We start from the raw sequence: 23,436 nt of genomic DNA on the forward strand, positions 1-23,436 counted from the left end.
ATTGATTTTGCCCATTCCTTTGTTTGAGTGACTGCAACACAGTTTCGTATGCAGCATAAAAACTACAATTTCATGTGACCTTTTTAGACTTGAACGGAAGAGGACGAGGCCTCGAATAATCCTATATAAGACAACATTAGCCTACAACTTCATAAATGTGTTTCTGTTAGAGTAAGGCTGCTCTCTCTGCATTTTAACGCTATTTTATGTGTACAATTTTCTCCCATTCGATAACTTATTTTGTGTCACTGACAAAATGACTACTTCGTCTGTTTTGGTTTAACCCCAGACCCTACATTTCTGATCAATGAACTAATTTCGTCGACAGAGGAGTGCTACAGCTTCACAAACTGGCGCGCCGTAAACATAGAAAAGTATTGCTAGAGTACCTGTGCAGTGCCACAGAAAGAAGCACGATAAATCATTAGAAGACCTTTTTTCAAGCTATCATAAAGACTATATACGACAACATAAACAACTATTTATTTATATTCAGGAATAAGCGAAATGAAGCACTCAGTAAAATTCAAGAGTTGGTGTTTCCCAGTCTAGATTAAACATATCTATGACCATTCAGTCGTGCCTGGACGACGCCGTGAACGCGCATGTCAGGTTCGCTGCAGAGATCCGGCTGCCTCGGCTCTCACGATTAATCGCAGGGATGGTATTGACAGCGCGAGGCGACAGGCGGCCAGTTTTCCATGTTTAAATATATGGGAGGAAATGACCTGGTGAAATTACATTTAGACGGGTCGAACCCAAATTCCCCGTAACGCCACCGTTTGTGGAGGAAGACGACACTGCCAGGCCGAGGACAGCGTTAACGTTACTGATGGAATTCCCAGTCTTTGCTAGATGGAGAAACCGAAAGGGTGGACTCGTTATTAATAATTAAAATTAACATCTGCTGCTAAAATATAAGGAAAATGCATTTGCATCAGGTGCTGACGGGAGCTGTAAACCCTGGAGATTGCTGCTATTCGGTGGGAAGCGTGAATGACATTCCTTTCACGGTGAGGATTTATTTTGATATTATTTGTTCAAGATGACACCATTTGAAGCTAACGAATGACTAGCTAGCTGGGTAGTTAGCTAGCCAGCGATATGTTGGGCTGTAACCGGGCTGGCTAGCGAGCTAAAGCACTGGCTAACCAGGTAGCGTGCTAGCCAAACTGCCGCACCGAGAGATTCAACAGTGAGTCTAGACCACTCGGGGCATCCTTGTCACAAGCCCCTCTTTCATTTACCTTGACAGTCAGTCAGACATTGAAAAGCTAACATGCTCACAAAGATGCTCAACAGTAATGTCTGCATCTCTTCTGTTTGGGGTAACGTTATATTATTTATCGCTCCTAGGCGTTAACGCTAGCCACTCAGATGACCTTTAGCTGCATCTCGTAACGTTATAATTACTGCGAGGGAATCCCTTTGCTCAACCACAACATTACTGACAAATATTTGCACGCCTCGACGAAATTTCGCAGTGCACACTACAGATGACTAAGTTACGCATGAGGCTTGACAAAATTTGCGCACCCACTAACGTTACACTGGATGCAATGCTATGTGTTGTATCTGGTTGCAGAACTAGCTAATCTTGCTACCATTTGGCGTTAAATCCTCACGGATCTTTAGGTCGCTGTCATCTTAGCATCAGCTGCGCCAGTCGTGACGTAGAGAGCCATATATGGATACATGAGCTGGAGGGTTGAATGGCAGTGTTTTGGTGTCGAAAATAACATTCATAAACGTCGTGCCATCTGCCATCATTTTTAGTGAAAGAGAACACACTTACATTTTAATTGCTGATGTGTGTTGGCCCTTTAACAGCTCATTACATCAGTCATTTAGTCTTTATGTATTTGTAAGCGTGCTGATCAAACATACCATATCCTATGTATATTATTTATTGATTATTTGTCTGTCTGAGGCCTGACAACTTCCCATCATTTCTCTTTATGACTCAGGTTGACAGGACCGAGCGGTCTGGTCAATATTCCATTTTGTGCAGTGAGACATGGAAACCTATAACATTACAGACTGTTTTTGTGATGGCGAATAGGAAGGGGTGCACAATAATTCAGAACCTCAACACATGTCGTGGCTCTTTTGCGTAGTATGGATTGGTTGGAGTTGAAGCATGGAGTAGAGCATAGTAGAAAGAATACTGTAGCATCCTGAGTCAGCTCTTGTCTGAGAGCAGACGATGAACGGTGATGACTTTATTGATAGCTGAATGATCTTTAATAACATATCATAAGGAAAACCCCCTTTGCTGTGTTTTAACTGAGTGGTAACTTTCTGTTGTCATCTTGATAAGTCTTTGGCTTTCGAGGGTCTTATTTACCGTAATCTATTTATATTAAAAGTATTTTTCATGTTTTAAGGCAATTTATTATTTTCTAAAAAGGCAGACACATTCTTTAGAAAAGTATTTATCTGAAGTCTAGGGCTTTTTGTCCACAAAGAGTGAAAGGTGAGAAAATATGCTACTAATGTATCATAACATGATTAGTATCAGAAGGGATAGTGTTTAAATTTAAGGTTGGTTCAAGATAGAAACAGCAATGTAGTGATTTTTGCCTTGTTGATGACTACAAAGGTTGTAGCTAAAAGCGATCTGACTGCATTAGTTCAATTCTGCCAGTGTGGGCTCACAGTAAATTTTTGAACAGCTCTGTTGCTGAGAAAACTGAGCCTGTCTAATGGCTGCCAAATCTAGGCTTGGTCTGCTCCTGCTGCCTATTTGCGAGGTGGTGCTTTGATGTTGTTGTTGTTTTTATTTTTTCAGAACTACCGACACCTTCTCTTCCTTCTTCTATGATTCCCTCAGTCCTTTACAATATAACGCACTAATTCATTGTCTTGCGCATTTTTGTTAAAACTATAAAGATGAATTTCCCCATTTCACCCTTACACTGTCCCCATATCAAGGCTGTTGGAATGTAAACAGGCTGGCTTTGTACCTAGGGTCATATCTGACATAACATACGACAGAGCTGTATATGAGGCTAAAGCCATGAGTGTTGCCACAGGGCCCCAGTTTCTATGCCTTGTCTTTTCTTTCTGTGTCTGAGAGGGTATTTGAAGAACACCAAACATCATGTCCAGTGCAGTTACACTCACACTGACCCCGAGGGCTCCTAGGCCAGAACCTGACACAACACGCAAACACATAACGCAATACAACTATCCTACAGCAGCCATGAACGCACCAGTTCAAATTAGCAAGCATGAGGCTAGAGCTTCATCGGATCAATATCAGTATCAATTTTATTTATATAGCACAGTAAAAAACAACCAAGGTTGACCAAGGTGCTTCACAGGTTAAAATACAACAACAAGAATCATTCCATTCCATGCTATTTGTTTCTGTGTTCCAGCATGGTGTCTACAGTGGTGCATACTAAACTTTGTGCATTGGCATATTGGCAGAAATTGAAAGACATACTTAATGCAGTTGGAATAAATAACAGTAAAACAAAGTTGCTCGGTCATTGTTAGTCTAGTGAGCCAATTTAAATAGTTGATTCTTCAAAATGGGCCGAGTCTCATTTGTGTCGAATTTCTAATATGACACAACAACTGTTAAATATTTTTCTGCGATTTTGGGGGATTTATATCTATAAGTGTTGTGAACACAGAAGACTAGATGATAATGTCCTCTTCAGAGGTTGTGAAAACATGGTTAGAAAGACTATATTTGCTTTTATATCAGTGCTTTTCTACCTGTGGTCGATGTTGTAAATGTGCGTAAACATATGCAAATGATGGGTGAGCCGCTAAAAATAGACTACATGTGTAAACTAGAAAGCACAGTGAGAGGGCGTACAGTGCAGCAAGGATGTGAATGAAAATTTTGTTATTTTAAGTGGTGCAGATTGGCTGAAGGCGGATGTGATTTTAATACTTTCTGGGAATATTCAAGTTTCAGTGTATTGTGCAAGTGTGAATAAGTGTTTCAGTCTCATGACCTATGGCCCCTTTCATTTTAACATGTTAGTGTTGCAACAACTATAGGCAGAATGCCACCAGGTTTTGCTGGATTGTTGTGAGTAGATATAGCATGTGTCTTCTAAATTTGGTTGCAGTGGCACATTTAGGTATGATTTATGGCAGTTTATGTCAAATGGGCCGTGCATACAAGATTTTGCCACCATTTACAGAACAATGCTATGGCAAATCAAAACATGAATGACATTTTACAACTCCATCAATTAGGTTATGTACCAAAATTATAAAACAAAATCTGACAGAAATGGGTGCAGCCTATAGCAAATCAAGGAATAAAGACAAAGAAAAATTTAAGTAAATGTCTTACAGTTCAAAAATTTTGAGCCAAGAAGTAGCATGCTTTATAAGTGATGACATGGTAGAGGAATTTGTTCCAGATACAAGACAAAAACTGTTGCTTAGTCCATGGAGTTATTTCTCACTAAATTTCCTAGACATCTGTTGAGTCGTTTTGATATCCTGCTACCTATAGACAAATAAATGGGACATATCACTGTTGTTTTTTGTTTTTTTAGATTTATTAAGTTATTAAGATTGATGCCGGACTTGGTATAGTTTGGCTTTTAATGCACATTGCTTCACTGCGGTCGTGTTACAGGGAATAACAAGGCCCCTATGATATGACTATAGACAGTGGGATCAAAGTACATGCCTTATTACAGATTGACGGAGAGTACAGGTTACTACAGGCCAGAATTGATCAATTCATGTTTTTAAATATTTTCAGCTAAGGCTTTTGACTACAGCTCAATGCCATCTGACTAGCACAAACATGGAAATGGTACACATGGTAGCAGCTGTGGAACATCCTCGCATGAATGCATTGAGCATGGAGAATTAGTGACATTAGATGGAAAGGCAGAAGTGATCTCGCACTCTCTTCCCCTTATCTACTTTCATTACCACAGCAAAGTTGCTAAATCCCTACCTCATGGTGTTCAAATAGCAATAGCACTCTTAACTATACAATAATATGTGAATCGACCAACTGGACAGGGGGTCTACTGTAGGTGGTATACATTTGGTTACTGACAGTGTTGCATGTGAATGACTTATTATGGTAAATCGCCCTTAATGTGTCGCCCTTCACATATTTCTGTCATTGTTTAAAAAATTCAGTAAATGACAAAGAATATTCAGTTAATGCAACCCTTGCTGTTAAGTTTTGCCAATGTTTACCATGACCATATAAAGGTATGTGTTGCTTCTACGTATGAACCATCCTACAAAGTATTGCCACCACTCAGTACCTTGTTGTTTGCGCTGTGTGTGTGCATGTGTGTGTGCGTGCGTGTGTATGCATTTGTGGATGATGAAAGAAATACAGGACACAAGATCAAAGCAAAAGAACGAAGCAATGATGATAGGCCACCCCAATTATGGTGGATACACACATATCTACCAGCCTGTCTCAAACAAATTACCTTGGTGAGAAAGACAGTAGTACGGACTCACACATTTTCTTACACGTGTGTGAGTGTGTGAAAGAGAAGAGAGGTGTAGAGCAGCCCTAGACAGTGCGTGACGGTGACCGCTTTTAATTCCATCTGTAATGTGCAGGAGCAAATGCCGCAGTAATAGTAAAGCACAGACTGTACCTCCCTTACTTCTCTTTCTACCTGTCTCTCACATATTATGCTGTAGCATGTAAAATATAATCTTATGGCAGTCTTCACTACCATCCTCAGCTGTCACTTTATATATGTCCTGTTGTGTGACCCAGTGGTTCTCAGCCTCTCCTCCTGTTCTCCTGAATAATGAAAGACACAAGCCGTCAGCCTGACTGTACTGTTGCTTCGAGGCCAGCTTGCCTGTCTTCCAAGGGCTGCTGCCATTGCTGCCAACCACCACTGTATCAGTTTACCCTGCTGCATATAATCCAAATCTAAACACAGGGCTGCCCATTAAGTGTATGCAATTAGCATGTCATGTGCTGTTTATGTCTTCTTATTGCACATGAGTAGGTGTTATTTATCATGCAGTTGATCTGTAAAACAGCCTCTTGTTTGTTTTACTGTTACATTATATGGTTTCTCTACTCGTTTTACCACCACAACCTGCCAATGCCATTTTGGTTTAAGGTGACTGCCAGGCTGTGCTAATCCTGCTGTAATATCTCACCCTGCTAATGCAGTATTCATATAGTGCTATTGAGTGCTATGATGGTCTGCTTTTGGTGATTAATCACATAATATAATTAATATATGGAGATTCAAAGTAGGGCTGGGTGATATGGCCAAAAATGTTATCACGATAAAAACATTTCATCCATCCATCATCATCCTGCGTACAGGGTCGCGGAGGGCTGGAGCCAGCTGACATCGGGCAAAAGGCGGGGTACACCCAGGACAGGTCGCTAGTCTATCGCAGGGCCACACATAGACAAACAACCATGCACACACGGACACCTAAGGACAATTTAGAGCCACCAATTAACCTAGTCTGCATGTCTTTGGATGGTGGGAGGAAGCCAGAGCACCCGGAAAGAACCCACGTAGACACGGGGAGAACATACAGACTCCACACTTGCTGTGAGGCAACAGTGCTAAACACTGCACCACCGCGCCGGCCCCAAAAACATTTCATACCATTCGATATTGATAATTATCACGATAAATGTCAAATCATTATTTCTTTCAAGTTTAAAGGCAGATTTTTGCTCCTGAGTGAAAATTGAAGAAACCAGATAGTTAATTATGTGGTTAAACTTTTCTTTATGGTCAGAATTTGACAAACCCTTGATGCCAAACAATGGATGACCTTTTTTTCACCATAGTCTCTCCAAATCCTGTGGGAAACACATGAAAAGGACATTTTGACTATTTAATTTATGCAATGGTAAAAAAATTGGCAATATAAATGGAAAAAAATGTGAAAAACCTTGTTCGGTATTCGGGAAAGTTTTTCATTATATTCAGTTTTGGCTTCGGCCAAGAATTTTCATTTCATGCATCCCTACCAGATATTAAGGTCTTCCACTTCCGTAGTCCATGACTAGTTTTCACATCATGCAAGGAGAAGGAACTCACATACATACACACAAATATGTATATGTAATAATCAAATATGTATATGTAATAATCAGTGAACACCGGCCCGATTTGCAGTAATATTTATCATTTTAAGTTTCAGGGATTTGGTATCATTTGTCTATTGTGGCTCGATCTAATTTGGTTCCTCCGTCTGACCATTTCTTTTTCAGGCATATGGCTCAGGTTGTGATGTAGTGATCTTGGCTAGTGACTTTGAGTGTGTGCAGATTATCCCGGGAGCTCAGAATGGAAACATACAGGTGGGCTGTGTGGAGTGCTCCCACCAGCTTGGCAGGGTAAGTGTTAACTGCATACTTATACACACTCCCAGTTTTTGTTTTTCCGTGAAGACCGAATACATTATCAATTTCACTACAGAAATACATTTATCTGTCTAGTACTGCCCATGCTTTCCTGTCCTTGATCTCCTGCTCTCCTGTGCCACTCCCCACCTACCCTTCACCTGTGGGAATGGCTGTGCAGAAGCACTGATGGGATGAGTAATATTTTTAGAATTTTTAGTAATATCTTTATTTTTAGATCGCTGCATCCTACGGAAACACAGTCTGCATCTTTGAACCTCTTTCTACCAACCCAAACAAACGCCACAAGGTGAGCATGGATGTCAGTATTTTAGGTGTGTGTGTGTGTGTGTGTGTGTGTGTATATGTATATGTGTGTATATATATATATATATATATATATATATATATAGTGGTTTAATCACAGTTCTGTGCCAATAACACTGCTCTGTGTTGCTCTCCTATCACTAAGCAGCTTAACTATCAGTGGCAAAAGACAGGACAATTCTTCCTTGATGCCATCACCTACAACCTGGCCTGGGACCCACAAGGTATGCTAATGCCTTCTATGTTTAACTGATTCACAGACTGTCTGACTAAATTAATCCACACTACGCACAGGTCATATTACCGTCCCCTGTGGTTTGTCTGGAACATGTGCATTATATAAGAGTCACTGTGTGCATGCAGCTCTGTGTACTGTAGTCGCCAACCTGGGACAAGAGGTGTGTAACAACTTTTGTATCCTCAGGGAACCGTATCCTAGCAGCAACCGAGCGGCTCCAGCTGTGGGGTCCTCCACTGGCAGATGTCCTGATAGAGGAGGAGGATGGGCAGATGAATGAGGACAAGCCCCACCCTGTCCTCAATGACTGGAACTGTATCTGGCAGTGCAAGTACGAACTTGCTTTTGTACATACTGTATCTAACAAGCATCAGACATGACTGACAGGGAAAAAAACTTGCTGCTTCAAGGTTATGTACATAATGTCAGCAGCAGAATCAAAATCCAAAGGTAATTTGGTATAGAGCTAAGTACGCTTATACAGATAAACAGTTGCTTTTGAAGTAAATGGCCCCTTAGAGATGGCCATTGGTAAATATCCAGATAGCTAACTAAGTGTCAGCCTGACCTGTGTGTCTTCATTTTCTTCACCCAGCTTCTGTCTCATCTCATGTACTGTTGTCTTGTAAATGTCAAGGCTGAAAAAACTTTCCTTAGCCAACTCTGTCACAGGTAGTGAGGATGTACTCATATTTGAAAATACCAAAATTTATTTTCACTTTTGTGATTGAAAATTGAAGTGGATTTTTTATTCAGGGCTTTGAGGGAACAGTTGTATATTATATTGCAAGCACTGTTTTTTTTGTCACCTTTGCCTGTCGAACAGGAGCAAAACAAATATGTCAGCTGATATTTTTAGTTGTTGTTTTTTGTCATGCAGAAAGAGTTAGTCCCTGTGATGAACAGACAAAATATAAACTCTAGTTCTTCTTCTTGAAGGTTGTGAAATTACATTTTTACAAATACAAACCTATAGGCAGTTATTGATTATCTAACTCACTTGCACACTGCCTCATATAAAGGTTTTGTATGTGCACTCTTTTGAGTGTGGCCTGTGCTTAAGCTGTGTAAACAGACATATAATACATATTAGTAATTGTCATCTGATGACACATATGCATGCCCAGGAAAAAAATTAGAACAGGGAACTGCAAGCTTTGAAATGACTAGCAATAACTCATGTGCAAAGTAACCAAACAGTTGAACCACTTTGGAGAATTTCCCGTGGAGAAGTGAATATAGCTGATATCATCGTTTGTGCTTTTTTTTTTTTTTGTCAGGACTGCTGCATCAGTTCACATTGCCAAGTGGTCTCCTGATGGGGAGTACTTTGCAACAGTTGGGAAGGTATATGATTCATATAAACACATTGTTAAACCATTTCGTAATTGTAAGGTCTGTGGTAACACATGTGTTAACATACATCTCTACATTCTTGCATACACAGGATGACTGTTTACTTAAGGTGTGGTATCCCACCACGGGCTGGCGTTCTGCAGTGGTGGTCCAGGACCCTTCTGATAAAAAGTCTCCTCCTGTTCACTTCTCCTTTGTTTACCTGGCCCATCCACGCTCAGTCACTGGTATGTCCTGGAGGAAGACCAGCAAGTACATGGCAAAGTAAGAAAGCACACACACAATCACATGTCAGGTTGGCCATTAACATGTTTATTTTGACACCGTCTAGCGCTTGAGTCATGTGGTAATTTCTATATTTGTTAGGGTCAGGTTGAAGGGAACAAAAAATGCAGATTTCCTGTATTCAAATACCTTCTGCTAGTCTTTTATGGCAAGTTTATAATGATTCAGTTGATATCAAAACATAATTATGTCCTCTGATGCAATATTGAAAAGGATGTGGTTACTCAAAATGTAGACTTTCAAGGATTGCACATTTTTGTGTGATTGACCCATGGTTCCCATTTCCAGTAAGCAGTCAGTGTTCTGTACTCTGGAATGTGACATACATAAAAATAAGTTGGGAATTAGGTTTGTCACTGTAAAAAAAACTATTGTATTATGTATACATTTTCTCAGAAGAACAACTAATACTGTTATTACTAACTTAAATAAGTTCCTTTAGAACCATAACACATATAAAGGGGACAGTCTGGCAGGTGCGAGGCGTTGAGGGCCTATAGCTGACAATCACCACTAGTTGCTGTTTGTCTGGCCAGTTTGCACTAGATGCACTTTTCTGTGGCTGTTCAGCAAATTAAGACTTTTGAACTGGTGGTGAGAAGAAGAACCAGTGAGAGAGAGTTCTCTGTTTGGTTTTTACACTGAGTGAATCAGTGATTTCATCAATTTGATGCAGTCTCCTTATATTTCACTTCTGTCTTTTCTTCCATCTCAAGGAAAAGACCATAGGCTGAACAAAGAAAATTTAATGTTTGAGTAGCAAATTTTTATCAGACATATTCTTGATTCATATTCAGTGCATCCAACAGTTTGTTAATCTGTTATGTTTTATTGGATTTAGGAATAAGGACCAGGTTATTTCCTCTCATGCAGTGAGAATCTGGAGAAGTAAATTATAATGTCCATTGTGTAAGGGTTGTTATATGCATTTGGCTTTTTAGAAAATAGTAACCTTTGACTGCAGTGATGTTGTAGAGTAAATCACACCAGTGTATACTTATATGCCACATACCAACATGTCATGCGTTTTTACATTTCTGAATTATATTTATGTCTGGACATTGAACTCTGTCTTATTCCATAAAATACAGTAATGTACTGTGTTTGAATATTTTTAAGGTAAAAATCTTGGACATATAGATTAAAAAAAGTAAATACTCACTGTGTAAGACGGCTGCATTTTGCTGTTGTTTTCTAGGGGTTCAGTGTGCAATGTGTTGCTGACATCCTGCGAGGATGGTGTGTGTAGGTTGTGGTCTGAGACCCTGCTACCAGAAGACAGCCTGCTTGGGGGACAAATCTCTGAGAACACTCACTCCTTTAGCTCCAGCCTGCCAGGCCTGGCAGGCAATAAGGACAAGATCCAGCATGCTTTGGAGGTACACTTACTCGATCAGATCTGACCTGAAATAACTGATACAGGAAAATATAAAATTCCCATTTCTGAAAAAGGAATAACGTAAATGTGTTTTATTCCTGTGCTTTTATGATTAGTCAATCCACCACCTGAAACATCTGCGCCGGGGCCGGCGAAGGTCCTCTGCTCTGGTGGCACACAGTGAACTGCTGCCCTCTCAGCTTGGCACACAGGACGCACACACTCACCGCCACATCACTCATCATGCCAATGCCCTCTGTCACTTCCATATCTCAGCCAGTATTAACCCCAACACAGGTAAGGTTGTTTAAACTGGCTCAGAAGCATATTTTTATTTCTTCACCATAGATCCAAACATTGTTGCACTAATGACCATATGAGGATGTTTTATAATGTTCAGGTTTGTATTGACCCCCTCTGTAATAGTGACATCGTTCAAAAACAACAATATCTTTATGTTGCTGCAAACTGTGTGAAAACAAAGGCATTAGTGAATTACAGATATCCTGAATGTTGATTAAAGATGAATTTTGTTATAGCTCATTATTGTGGTAAGTCTTACAATGTGATTTTCTTTCTTTTTTGTTATAAAATGAATTAGTGAAGAGACTTCATTGCTAAACATAATAGACAGCTCTCCAAAACAGAATATCTTTGACCCGCGTTGTGCAACCGAGTGATACAGCAGAAATGGCTTCTGTAACTAGAAATAAATTAATCATATCAGTGAGCAACACATTTAATACAGCTGTGAATCTAGAAGTTATAGTACTATTTTATTTATTTTTTATAATATTTTTATTATCATCCAAATTTGTTTTCTTCCTCCTACCTCTCTCCTTTCTCTGTCAGATATCCCAGCGGTGCTGGCTGACTCTGCAGTGTTCAACTCAGACGATAGTGGTGGTGGAGGCTTTGTGGTTCACTGGCTAAACAATAAGGATCTTAGCTTCACTTCTTCCATGGACCTCTTTATGCTGCAGCTCCGTAAGTTCTCTGAACAGCAGCTGGACCAGCCTACTGAGGACCCTTTGGACCCTGAAGGATCGCCTTTGAAGTTTGACTTTGGTATGATCCTCAACCACACCAACATATATCTCCTTACTAACATTATCTTAAAAGCAAAATCATGTTGTAAAAACACATTGTTGTCTGGCTTTCTAGACCTGGACGAGATGTCTGACAAAGCCTCCTCAGAGCACGGTGAAGAGGGTGAGCCAGGGGAGCAGGGAAGCACCAAGGCATCCTCCCCAGGATCCAGCTCCAGCATGCCTTTGCCCTCCATGCTGCTGGAGAGGAAGATGGAGACTCTGACCACAGAGTGGAACAAGAGCCCAGACATGCTGTTCACCATCCACCCCGCAGATGGGTCGTTCCTGGTTTGGCATGTAAAGTACTTGGATGAATTCAACCAGGGCATCTTTAGACAGGTTCAGGTGAGCAAGAAATCAAGTTCATGAGAAAACGTTTGCCGCTTTACATTCTATAGGGAATCAATTTCATGCTCACTCACTTACTGAGTCATATACACACACACAGTAGCAGGAGTGTAGCTGCAGTTAAACGTTGTCTAAAAATGTAAGGTGACTCAGCCCTCCCACGGCCTTATGAAAGACTCCTAATATTCGTTTTTTTCTCCGAAGGAGCAACACCATGGTCGTCTTGTGATCTTTCCTGAGTAAATATATAATTTATATTTGGGAATATAATGTGTATTATTAACATGTAACTATATATATTAGGGCTGCAACTAACATTGATTTTAGTCCTCGAAGCTTCTATAGATTATTTCATTGATGCATGGTTTAAGAAGTACTTTTGTTTGGCGGCGGCGGTGGTGCCCCCCCACCCTGGTAATGGTATCAGCTGTGTATGTTGATAGATGATAGATATTTATTAGTCGTTTCGGAAATTCATAATGTGTCATACAGCAAACAGACCATCAGACCAACAACCAAACAACTACTTTACCAACACAAACATCACCCGAGTGCTATACAAGTTAAATGCAATTTATACTTCTGCATCGAATCGACGTCGTAGCTTCTGCGTAGCCCCCTACACTGCGGCATCACCTACGGCGTAGCCTGACGTGCACCTCCTCAAAAATTTAACTATACGTTGAGGCAACGTGTAAGCACTGTGATTGGTTGGCTAGGTAGCTTCACAATGCCTCTGAGCTGACAGGAAGTGTCCCGTGCTTTGAAGTAACTTTTGCTAATGGCCAAAACAGCGACTGTAACACAGTGGATCAATATATTTGACCGTCACAACCCGGTCCTATATATAATCAGAATGTGATCCATTTTGTTGATAACATTTGAAAAGGCTATACCAGCCGCAAGTATACAATTTTTACCCCCATTCACGTTAGCGGAGGGCTAAACCGGAAGTTAGCCTGCTCTGCCGACAAAAGTCAACCCAGTGGATGCTGTAGCGCTACCACCAGCTAGCGTTTGGGGATGTAATTGCACAATGATGGAGACACAGACACACAAGTATAAATGCAAGGCTACGTGCGTAGCCTACGGCGTTGCTATCATAATGTCGCACATCACACTGGTAAGCACGATGTGTGACAGTAAGTAAACGAATTTGCGTTGATGCATGTTAGTAATCAAATTAATCGATTAATCGTTTCAGCCCTAATATATATCTTCACACCTTTATATGAAAGGTTTCAAAGAGTGCATGTATAATAATCCAATTATTTTATGCAAATAAGTAGGGATGTCCCAGTAAAGTTTTTACGTCCTGATTCCTATCAGAGTTCTTCTGATACTGTAGTGTCAATTAAATATGTATCTGACACATTGAAATAACAGTTGACACACACAAATCTGACACACCCTGTTTTCATCTAAATACTGAAGATACGTTTATAATTATTGGTCTGGCTTCAAGTTAAAATGGGAGAAAGCGACTTCTGAATTCTCAGTCCACTCACAAAGTGAAACTTCTTCCCTCACAAACAATTAGTACAGACACTGTCAACCAGACAACAGACAAATAACCTTTTGAACTGCCTTCAAGTTGCTCACGGAATGTAATTAGCGGCATTTTTCATTTTAACCGGTGAAGGCGATGATTAGTGTTGAGTACATGTTGTGCATGAAGTCCGAGTTTAGTGAATCTGTGTATTTTGTCAGCCTTAGTGTCTGAACTCAGCCACTCACTGGTGTACCCAAATCATTTTTCACATTCACACACTTCACACAAGTTCGGCTGTCGTAAAGGAGAGTGGCACTGCAACACAAGCAGGATAAGAAGGGAAAAAACAGTAAAGAAGCATAAGAATTTGATGTACTTTATTTTAGCTGATACAGATCCTTTAAAATATGGTTGGATTTGATCTGATAAGATTGGCTAAGGATCACTACAAATTAGTTAACACTGCATTTCCTTACTTATTGTGATTACTTTGTCTGGACTGCAATGATACTATACTGTATGCTGACACAATCTGTTTTATATATCATATAATAATAATAATAATAATAATTTATAATAAAATAACACACACCGTGGCATTGTATTACACAAACTTTATAATTACATGAACATATGAAGTTCCTATATACTGTATGTATGCTATATATAATATGCAATAAGCGGTCCATGTTTATGGTTTACTTGTGAGCATAAACCTGCAAGCCAGATAGAGTATTGTTAGTGTTGTTTTTACTGATGAACTAGAGAGCTTACATCACATTGGTATAAACTGCAAAGTAGGTCTTTATAGTACTGAAAGACTATAGAATATGTGCCGGTGTTCCGAAAGGTCTTTATATCCCTTCAACTCTCCCATCAGGTTTCCTTCTCCTCCCGTATTCCAGTGGCATTTCCTACAGGTGATGCCAACTCACTGAGTAAAAACATCCTTATGTACGCCTGCACTTTGACTGAGGGTGAAAGTGCTGGGGTAGGGGCCGGCCTGGGTTCAACCGCCCTGGCCACCTCTCCCAGTTCTCACCCTGGCATCAGTCCTGCTGTCATGATGGTCTCCAAGCATGTTGATGGATCTCTTAACCAGGTAAAATATTATTAGGGAACAAAGTTGAGAGATGCACATTTTTTCTGCCAGTGCATGCATGTTTTCGTAAATGACCACTGCTGACCAATGTGTTCCGAAAAACTTAATGTATTCCTTTAACCTTCTCTAAAATTTCACACTAACATCTTAATTTCATAACCAAATGAATAAATTTTATTGTATGTTTGTGCATATTCAACCTTCCCAGCCCTCAAATTTCATTGGTTTCCTCTGTCTGCAGTGGTCAGTGACATTTGCTGAGCGTTCTGCCTTCTCCAACGTATTGACGGTATCTCATAAGTTCCGGTACTGCGGCCACCGCTTCCATCTGAACGACCAGTCCTGCCACACAGTGCTGCCACTGCTGCTGACGTCCTCTCACCATAATGCTCTGCTCACCCCTCCCTCAGCCCCCAGCAGCCTGGAAGGAGAGCAGCCTCCCACCTTTGCCCTACCAAAGGGACTTCCCAGGTATAGAACAGAGGAAAGGCAGAGAAGGAGAAGTAGTACATCGAGCAGTAAAGCAGTAAATAAGAAAGGGGTGGGGAAAAGAAAGAATAGGCAAGGAGCACATGGTTGAAATACCATAGATGTTATTGTAACACGCTGTGACACGCTTTCATTAATTATGGTCTTCTTGTCCTCTGCATAAAACATGAGCTCTAACAATGCATTACTTTTCCTTTAGCAGGAAACAGATTCGTAATGCAGCTACAAGGACCTTCCATGACCCCAACGCCATCTATAGTGAGCTCATCTTGTGGAGGGTTGACCACATTGGACCCCTGTCCTGCACTGGAGGGGTCTCTGAACTGGCCCGCATTAACTCTCTGCACACCTCTGCCTTCAGCAATGTCGCTTGGCTACCTACTCTAGTACCCAGCTCTGTACTTGGTAAACACACTGTGCATTTTTAATACGGATGTAAATTTTAACCTCAGTGACGAATGACAAAGCAGAAAAATTCATGTTATGAGTAAATCATTATCAAGAACTTTAAAGTGGAAGTGTCACTTTTGCTGAATCATCTGAGCTTCTGCTTTTGTTTATAGAGCAATATGATATTTGGTTCACTATTTGTCAAGACTAAACTGTGCTAAATGTATGCACAGTATTATGCTGTAGTCAAGCTAATCCAGTTTTGCATGTCAGATTTTGTGATTATGTCTTAAAAGCAACAATTTTAACTTATGCAATTAAGGTCCAACCTGGATTTAGTTTATCTGAGGAAGGATCTTTTAAGTAATTATTTTGGCTACCAAATATTTAATGATTTTTTAAATCAATATGTGTTGGTAATGATAATTAATACATTCTTTGGCACTGCAGGACTTTTCTAAAAACTTTGTGTTATGTCCCTCAGGAACTTACTGCAACAGTGCCAGTGCCTGCTTTGTGGCATCAGACGGTAAAAACCTGCGTCTATATCAAGCTGTGGTGGATGCCAGAAAACTATTGGATGAGCTGTCAGATCCTGAAACGTCTGTGAGTGGAAAAAGACAGACTCATCACTGCACATAATGTTATTGCTCATTGGGATGTGATCACTGTTTAGAGTCTCTGTTCAGTGAACTTTATGTATCTGGATCTTCATGCCTCCCACTGTGGGTCTTTAAACTGTTTGCCACAAAGGACAAAGAATCAAGTCCAAAGCAGGGTTATTGGCCATGAAACATCACAAATCTGATATAACCACATCATTCACAGATATTAAATTCTTGTTATGGGCTCTTCAACATCTGTGAGTTTTATAATCATTTCCATTTGATGCTGCCTTTATTTATAAATGTTACTAAAACGCACAACAACAATACACCGCCTACATCAGACATAGAGAGCTCACATTCATTGAAAATGTGGTTATGTTCTTCGTAAAGCAAATTTTTCTATCTCTCTCTTCTTAACAACCACCAGCCAGATAATTTACCATTTTTCATGTGTGTCTCTGTTTAGAAACTGGTGGGTGAAGTGTTCAACATTGTCAGCCAGCAGTCCACTGCACGACCTGGATGTATCATAGAGTTGGACATCATTACAAACCAGGTTAGCAGCTGCTCTGTGTTTTTCACACCCTCCTCAGATCAGTGGTGGACATAAACCTGAAACCTTCCGATCAATAGACATAGTAACCTTGATGCTATTTCCATGTGCATCCAGTGTGGCGCCAACACCCAGCTGCTGCATGTCTTTCAAGAGGACTTCATTCTAGGTTACAAGCCCCAAAAAGAACCAGAAGCATACATACCAGCCTTTCCATCTGGTGAAGGTATAACACAGTTAAATTAACTCCATGTAGGGCTGTTGCCTTGTGCTTTTTCAAACCTGATTGTCATTAGACAAAGAAGATAATGTAATTTTATTATATCCAGATTACCAACCTACCCCATTCTCTGAGAAGTTCTTCCTGGTGGTGATAGAAAAGGATCTCAACAGGAACTCTGTCCTGCAGATGTGGCACCTGCACCTCAGGTCTGTGCAGGCCTGTGTTGGTAAGTGCGCACAGCTGAGCAGTTATAGGCATACCTGGAAGTCTAAGCATGAAAGGATGAATTTTAAATACCTTTTTATCAAAGTGCCTCTACTGAATTGTAGTCCAGCTATAATATTCCTGTGTCTTTGTGTCCAGATGAGCCGAGCCCAGATTATAGCTCCCAGAGCCAGCTAATGGTTCCCAATGAAGTTGTGAATGCCGACTCGTCTCCAGAGACCTCTCCTATCAGACCCCTGCCACGGTCAGCCTCTACAGCCAACTTGCAATCAGCCAGCAAACTCATCCTCACCTCCAAGCTGGTGTACAGCAAGCGGCTTGACCTGCCTCACGGGGTGGAGGTTACGAGGGCCACCCCCTCTGCAGGTTGGGATGGGCACACACATGTCACGCATATGACTCACACTATCTTGTTGTTGCCAAATTAAAAGGAATGTAAAACCCCCTTTTCCAAAGGTGACTTGGTGAAATAGTCCTAGAAAGGTCTAAAAAATTTTAGGGTATGCTGACAATTTTAAAAGAAATCTGAAAGGTGCTTCTATTTCTTTCCGTCTTTAAAGCAGCAGTCTGTAACGATTGAACATACAGTGCAAAACCTTCTCATCTCTTTCTACTGCTCATATCACTCCGCTAAGCCCCGCCCAAAAACCATCAGGTTCCTATGGTAGCAGAAGGAGCCAGTTGCCTTGCGAAACCTCATCTCACATAGTCAGATAGATGGTCACATAGATCTTCACGGCGAGAGTCTCGTCAAGACCTCAGCCCCTCCATGCTTACTGCCCCAGGCTTCAGAGGAAGCTGTGACAACATCTGACCGTGGGATAAGAGGCTAGCACTGTGCCCCTCAAAAGTTGTTCCCCACTTTTTATCAACATGCTTCTTTGTCACTAATCAATAAAAGCGCCATGGCATCAAACATGAGCCAGTAGCTCCGTGTGGAGCCAGGACGAGTGCACACACTTGTCTTGTACACTTTTGTTGGCAAAGGAGAGATGGGCAGCTCTTTCATTACTGATGGTTGTTTCTCAGCCATTGTGTTTACAAAACTTCTGAAGCAACGCGCAGAACATAGTGGGCTTGACTGCGTTAGAGACTCCTGTATCTGATTGGTTTCTTTTGACCTGGGAGCGGTGGATTCTTGCAAATTACATGACTTTTTTTGTTTTGTTTTTTACAGATTATCTGTATGTGGTACTACTTTCAGGATATAGTGACAATTTTGAGCAAATATGTTGCTCAAAATTGAGCAACATATTTCAAAGAATTCCCTACTGCTACTTTAAGTCTGCTCAGGCAGATTTCAAGATGTATATGAAAATGTATTTGCCACAAAGCAAGAAATCAACACATTTACATGCTTTGCAGTAACCTGCTTAAAATGTTTAAACTGTTTTGTACTGTCTCCTCTTTCTGCTAGGGCATCTGAGTTCCTCATCTATCTACCCTGTGTGCCTGGCTCCATATCTGATTGTCACTACCTGCTCTGACTCTCGCGTGCGGTTCTGGCACTGTGCTGTGGAGGGTGGTGACGGGTACAGCGAGAATGACCAGGACAACCATGTGTACCGCTGGGAGCCCTGGTCCCTAATGAATGAGGAAGAAGACAACAACAGTGCTGTATGTGTGTCGGGACGACCTGTAGCTGTGTCCTGCTCCTACATCGGCAGGCTGGCCGTGGCCTTTAAAAAGCCACGACAAGGACAGGTAGGAAATTAGAATTTAGCTTTGTAATAGTGTTTTCAGTGTATTAAACCAAAAACTTATAACGATGCGGGAATTCATCATCACCTTGAGGTTGTAAATTGCAATAAAAATGTAAATGCAGTGACAAAACATCATTTCATTATATTGCCTGGATCCTCCAAAATTGATAGTGTGTGTGTGTGTGTGTGTGTGTGTGTGTGTGTGTGTGTGTGTGTGTGTGTGTGTGTGTGTGTGTGTGTGTGTGTGTGTGTGTGTGTGTGTGTGTGTGTGTGTGTGTGTGTGTGTGTGTGTGTGTGTGTGTGTGTGTGTGTGTGTGTGTGTGTGTGTGTGTGTGTGTGTGTGTGTGTGTGTGTGCGCGTGTGTGTGTGTGTGTGTGCGCGCGCATTATATATATGTACAGTGGGTACGGAAAGTATTCAGACCCCTTTAAATTTTTCACTCTTTGTTTCATTGCAGCCATTTTCCAAAAATCAAAAAAGTTCATTTTATTTCTCAGTAATGTACACTCAGCACCCCATCTTGACAGAAAAAAACAGAAATGTAGAAATTTTTGCAAATTTATTAAAAAAGAAAAACTGAAATATCACATGGTCATAAGTATTCAGACCCTTTGCTCAGTATTTAGTAGAAGCACCCTTTTGATCTAATACAGCCATGAGTCGTTTTGGGAAAGATGCAACAAGTTTTTCACATCTGGATTTGGGTATCCTCTGCCATTCCTCCTTGCAGATCCTCTCCAGTTCTGTCAGGTTGGATGGTAAACGTTGGTGGACAGCCATTTTCAGGTCTCTCCAGAGATGCTCAATTGGGTTTAAGTCAGGGCTCTGGCTGGGCCATTCAAGAACAGCCACGGAGTTGTTGTGAAGCCACTCCTTCGTTATTTTAGCGGCGTGCTTAGGGTCATTGTCTTGTTGGAAGGTAAACCTTCGGCCCAGTCTGAGGTCCAGAGCATTCTGGAAAAGGTTTTCGTCCAGGATATCCCTGTACTTGGCCGCATTCATCTTTCCCTCGATTGCAACCAGTCGTCCTGTCCCTGCAGCTGAAAAACACCCCCACAGCATGATGCTGCCACCACCATGCTTCACTGTTGAGACTGTATTGGACAGGTGATGAGCAGTGCCTGGTTTTCTCCACACATACCGCTTAGAATTAAGGCCAAAAAGTTCTATCTTGGTCTCATCAGACCAGAGGATCTTATTTATCACCATCTTGGAGTCCTTCAGGTGTTTTTTAGCAAACTCCATGCGGGCTTTCATGTGTCTTGCACTGAGGAGAGGCTTCCGTCGGGCCACTCTGCCATAAAGCCCCGACTGGTGGATTGCTGCAGTGATGGTTGACTTACTACAACTTTCTCCCATCTCCCAACTTCATCTCTGGAGCTCAGCCACAGTGACCTTTGGGTTCTTCTTTACCTCTCTCACCTAGGCTCTTCTCCCCCGATAGCTCAGTTTGGCCGGACGGCCAGCTCTAGGAAGGGTTCTGGTCGTCCCAAATGTCTTCCATTTGAGGATTATGGAGGCCACTGTGCTCTTAGGAACCTTAAGTGCAGCAGAAATTTTTTTGTAACCTTGGCCAGATCTGTGCCTTGCCACAATTCTGTCTCTGAGCTCTTCAGGCAGTTCCTTTGACCTCATGATTCTCATTTGCTCTGACATGCACTGTGAGCTGTAAGGTCTTATATAGACAGGTGTGTGGCTTTCCTAATCAAGTCCAATCAGTATAATCAAACACAGCTGGACTCAAATGAAGGTGTAGAACCAGCTCAAGGATGATCAGAAGAAATAGACAGCACCTGAGTTAAATATGAGTGTCACGGCAAAGGGTCTGAATACTTATGACCATGTGATATTTCAGTTTTTCTTTTTTAATAAATTTGCAAAGATTTCTACATTTCTGTTTTTTTCTGTCAAGATGGGGTGCTGAGTGTACATTACTGAAAATAAAATGAACTTTTTTGATTTTTGGAAAATGGCTGCAATGAAACAAAGAGTGAAAAATTTAAAGGGGTCTGAATACTTTCCGTACCCACTGTATGTGTATATATGTATATATATATGTAAAGTGGCATTAAACATTCTAAGGAAGTTATTTAGCTACTTTATATTTGTTCAGTCAAGGTCCATTACCACCAGTCTGGCTTATGAGTCTAGGTTTTCATTGTACTTCAGGATGTGATACAAGATAGTGGTTTGTGCAGGCACTGAAAAGGTACTTTTAAGAGCCAACATAACTTTGTTGTGTATTTACCGTATGCCTGGGTGACTGGTCCACAGTGTCAGATTTGACATATTCTAAGAAATCATACATTTTAAGAAAGTGCTCCTTTTGTCCTCAGCTGCAGGGTTCTGGAGAAGACTTCTCCATGCATGTGTCCATCTATGAATGTGAGTCTACTGGTGGCTCAGAGTGGGTTTTAGAGCAAACTCTCCACCTGGACGACTTTACCAGACCCTCGTCAACCCTGGATCCAAGAGTCAGTGTGGACTCGAACCTCTTTGTCTACAGCAGGTCAGGAGGGCACTGCTTGTTTGTTTATATCATATTCTGTCAACCATTGTATGTTTACCAGTATGGGTTTCTCATAAGTTCATCATTTTCTGCAGGTCTGACTTGTACATGAGCAGAGACCATAGCACCCCCAACATTAAACACTATGTCCACCTGGACTGGCTGTCAAAGGAGGATGGATCTCACATCCTCACTGTGGGAGTTGGGTCCAACATTCTCATGTACGGCCGAATCTCTGGCATAGTCAATGAGCAAACTAGCAGCAAGGAGGGGGTGGCTGTTATCACCCTTCCTCTAGGGGGCAGTATCAAGCAGGGGATCCGCTCACGCTGGATTCTGCTTCGGTCCGTGGACCTCCTATCCTCCGTGGATGGTACACCATCTCTGCCAGTCTCCCTGTCCTGGGTGAGGGACGGCATCCTGGTGGTAGGCATGGACTGTGAAATGCATGTGTATGCCCAGTGGCATCAAGACAAGAAGCCTGGTGAGGGAGAGGAGGGAAATCTATCATCAGCAGACATTGTTGGAGGTCAAACTACTGGTTCCTCCTCAGCCTTTGAAGGGAGAACCAGGTCTAAGAGTGTGTTTGAAGGGAATACTGCAGTAGATGAGGTCCTTCGTGCTCCTGCAGGACTTCAGGAAGGGGGACTGTTTGAAGCTGCTCACTCCCTGTCCCCGACTTTACCCCAGTACCATCCCACCCAGCTGCTGGAACTCATGGACTTGGGCAAGGTTCGCCGTGCCAAGGTGAGTCTGTTTCGGTCTCATTCACTAAATCCAAAATATGCAAACGGTTATTTAAAGCTCTCGTTTGTTTATTTATTTAAAAATTAAAAATAATTTGAATCCCTAGAATGCTTGAGTGCAGTGAGGCCCACCTATTCTGGATTAGAGTACCAAAAAGACAGATGGCCACAGACATTGTCGGATAGATGAACAGGGATGTGTGGGTGATCTAGCTCATCTAATCCACATTGTTGTATATGCTGGATAACCCAACGATTTTTATGTATCAGGCCATTCTCGCTCACCTGGTGAAGTGTATTGCCGGGGAAGTTGCTGTTGTGAGGGATGTGGAGGCGGGTGAGGGTGGATCCAGGAGACATCTGTCCCGGACCATCAGTGTGACTGGCAGCACAGCAAAAGACACCATTGTGGCTGGCCGCGATGGAGGCAGGGACTACACAGAGATCAACTCCATTCCTCCCCTGCCGCTCTACTCCCTCATGTTGGCTGACCTAGATACCTCATACAAGGGAGCAGAAGAGGGTGCTAAGGGAACTAAGGTGGCTGACGGTGAGGGAGCCCAGAAGTCCACAGAGGACGCATATTCTGACCTTTTCCAGGTTGGTACATTTAAGAGAGCTCTGATTTTGTTGGGAAAGATGCACTCCACTGATACTTTTAACTCCCTTCCTCCTGTGTTAACAGGTGGCAACAGTTACCACAGATGACTTTGTGAACTTTGCTACTGACAAACCAGAGAAGAAGTCTCGAGTTATCAACCTCTCTCAATATGGACCTACCTACTTTGGACCAGAGCATGCTCAGGTATTGCTGTATTTTTAGAAGAGGGTCTCATTGCACAAACGTGGATTACTCTAGAGAGACACTGCACTGTTGATGTAGTATTTATTTATTTGGGGAGACAAGTCCCCAAATACATATTCTTTTCATTCCTCAGTTGTATTGGAATAAAGTTGTTAATAAAGAGATAATAGATAGATAGTGTGGTACATAGTACACAATTTAATATCTTATTACAACAATG

The 23,436-nt window shown here is 41.6% G+C and overlaps 1 protein-coding gene across 7 annotated transcripts in view; it reads left to right on the plus strand.

The window, feature by feature from the left end:
• The first annotated feature begins 589 nt into the window (after nt 1–589).
• The window catches only part of dmxl2 (Dmx-like 2), a 47,382-nt gene continuing 24,535 nt past the window's right edge, over nt 590–23,436 (plus strand). For 3 of the 7 annotated variants that reach the window (XM_038700827.1, XM_038700830.1, XM_038700831.1), the window contains exons 1-24: nt 590–1,013; nt 7,217–7,342; nt 7,587–7,658; nt 7,821–7,899; nt 8,100–8,244; nt 9,194–9,260; nt 9,361–9,533; nt 10,753–10,933; nt 11,049–11,229; nt 11,785–12,000; nt 12,097–12,368; nt 14,744–14,965; nt 15,207–15,436; nt 15,654–15,859; nt 16,329–16,450; nt 16,919–17,008; nt 17,123–17,231; nt 17,335–17,454; nt 17,592–17,819; nt 18,871–19,157; nt 21,493–21,665; nt 21,761–22,412; nt 22,682–23,011; nt 23,097–23,216. In XM_038700827.1, the coding sequence (XP_038556755.1) occupies nt 927–1,013; nt 7,217–7,342; nt 7,587–7,658; nt 7,821–7,899; nt 8,100–8,244; nt 9,194–9,260; nt 9,361–9,533; nt 10,753–10,933; nt 11,049–11,229; nt 11,785–12,000; nt 12,097–12,368; nt 14,744–14,965; nt 15,207–15,436; nt 15,654–15,859; nt 16,329–16,450; nt 16,919–17,008; nt 17,123–17,231; nt 17,335–17,454; nt 17,592–17,819; nt 18,871–19,157; nt 21,493–21,665; nt 21,761–22,412; nt 22,682–23,011; nt 23,097–23,216 (4,488 nt within the window). In that variant the 5' untranslated portion in view covers nt 590–926. The remainder of the gene's footprint in view (nt 1,014–7,216; nt 7,343–7,586; nt 7,659–7,820; nt 7,900–8,099; nt 8,245–9,193; nt 9,261–9,360; nt 9,534–10,752; nt 10,934–11,048; nt 11,230–11,784; nt 12,001–12,096; nt 12,369–14,743; nt 14,966–15,206; nt 15,437–15,653; nt 15,860–16,328; nt 16,451–16,918; nt 17,009–17,122; nt 17,232–17,334; nt 17,455–17,591; nt 17,820–18,870; nt 19,158–21,492; nt 21,666–21,760; nt 22,413–22,681; nt 23,012–23,096; nt 23,217–23,436) is intronic. The other 4 variants (XM_038700829.1, XM_038700828.1, XM_038700832.1 and 1 more) reach the window with 4 other exon arrangements.

Source organism: Micropterus salmoides, unplaced genomic scaffold (assembly GCF_014851395.1).
Source record: "Micropterus salmoides isolate LMB-PRFRI ecotype aquatic unplaced genomic scaffold, ASM1485139v1 Ms_hic_scaffold_6, whole genome shotgun sequence".
Lineage (NCBI taxonomy): Eukaryota > Metazoa > Chordata > Actinopteri > Centrarchiformes > Centrarchidae > Micropterus > Micropterus salmoides.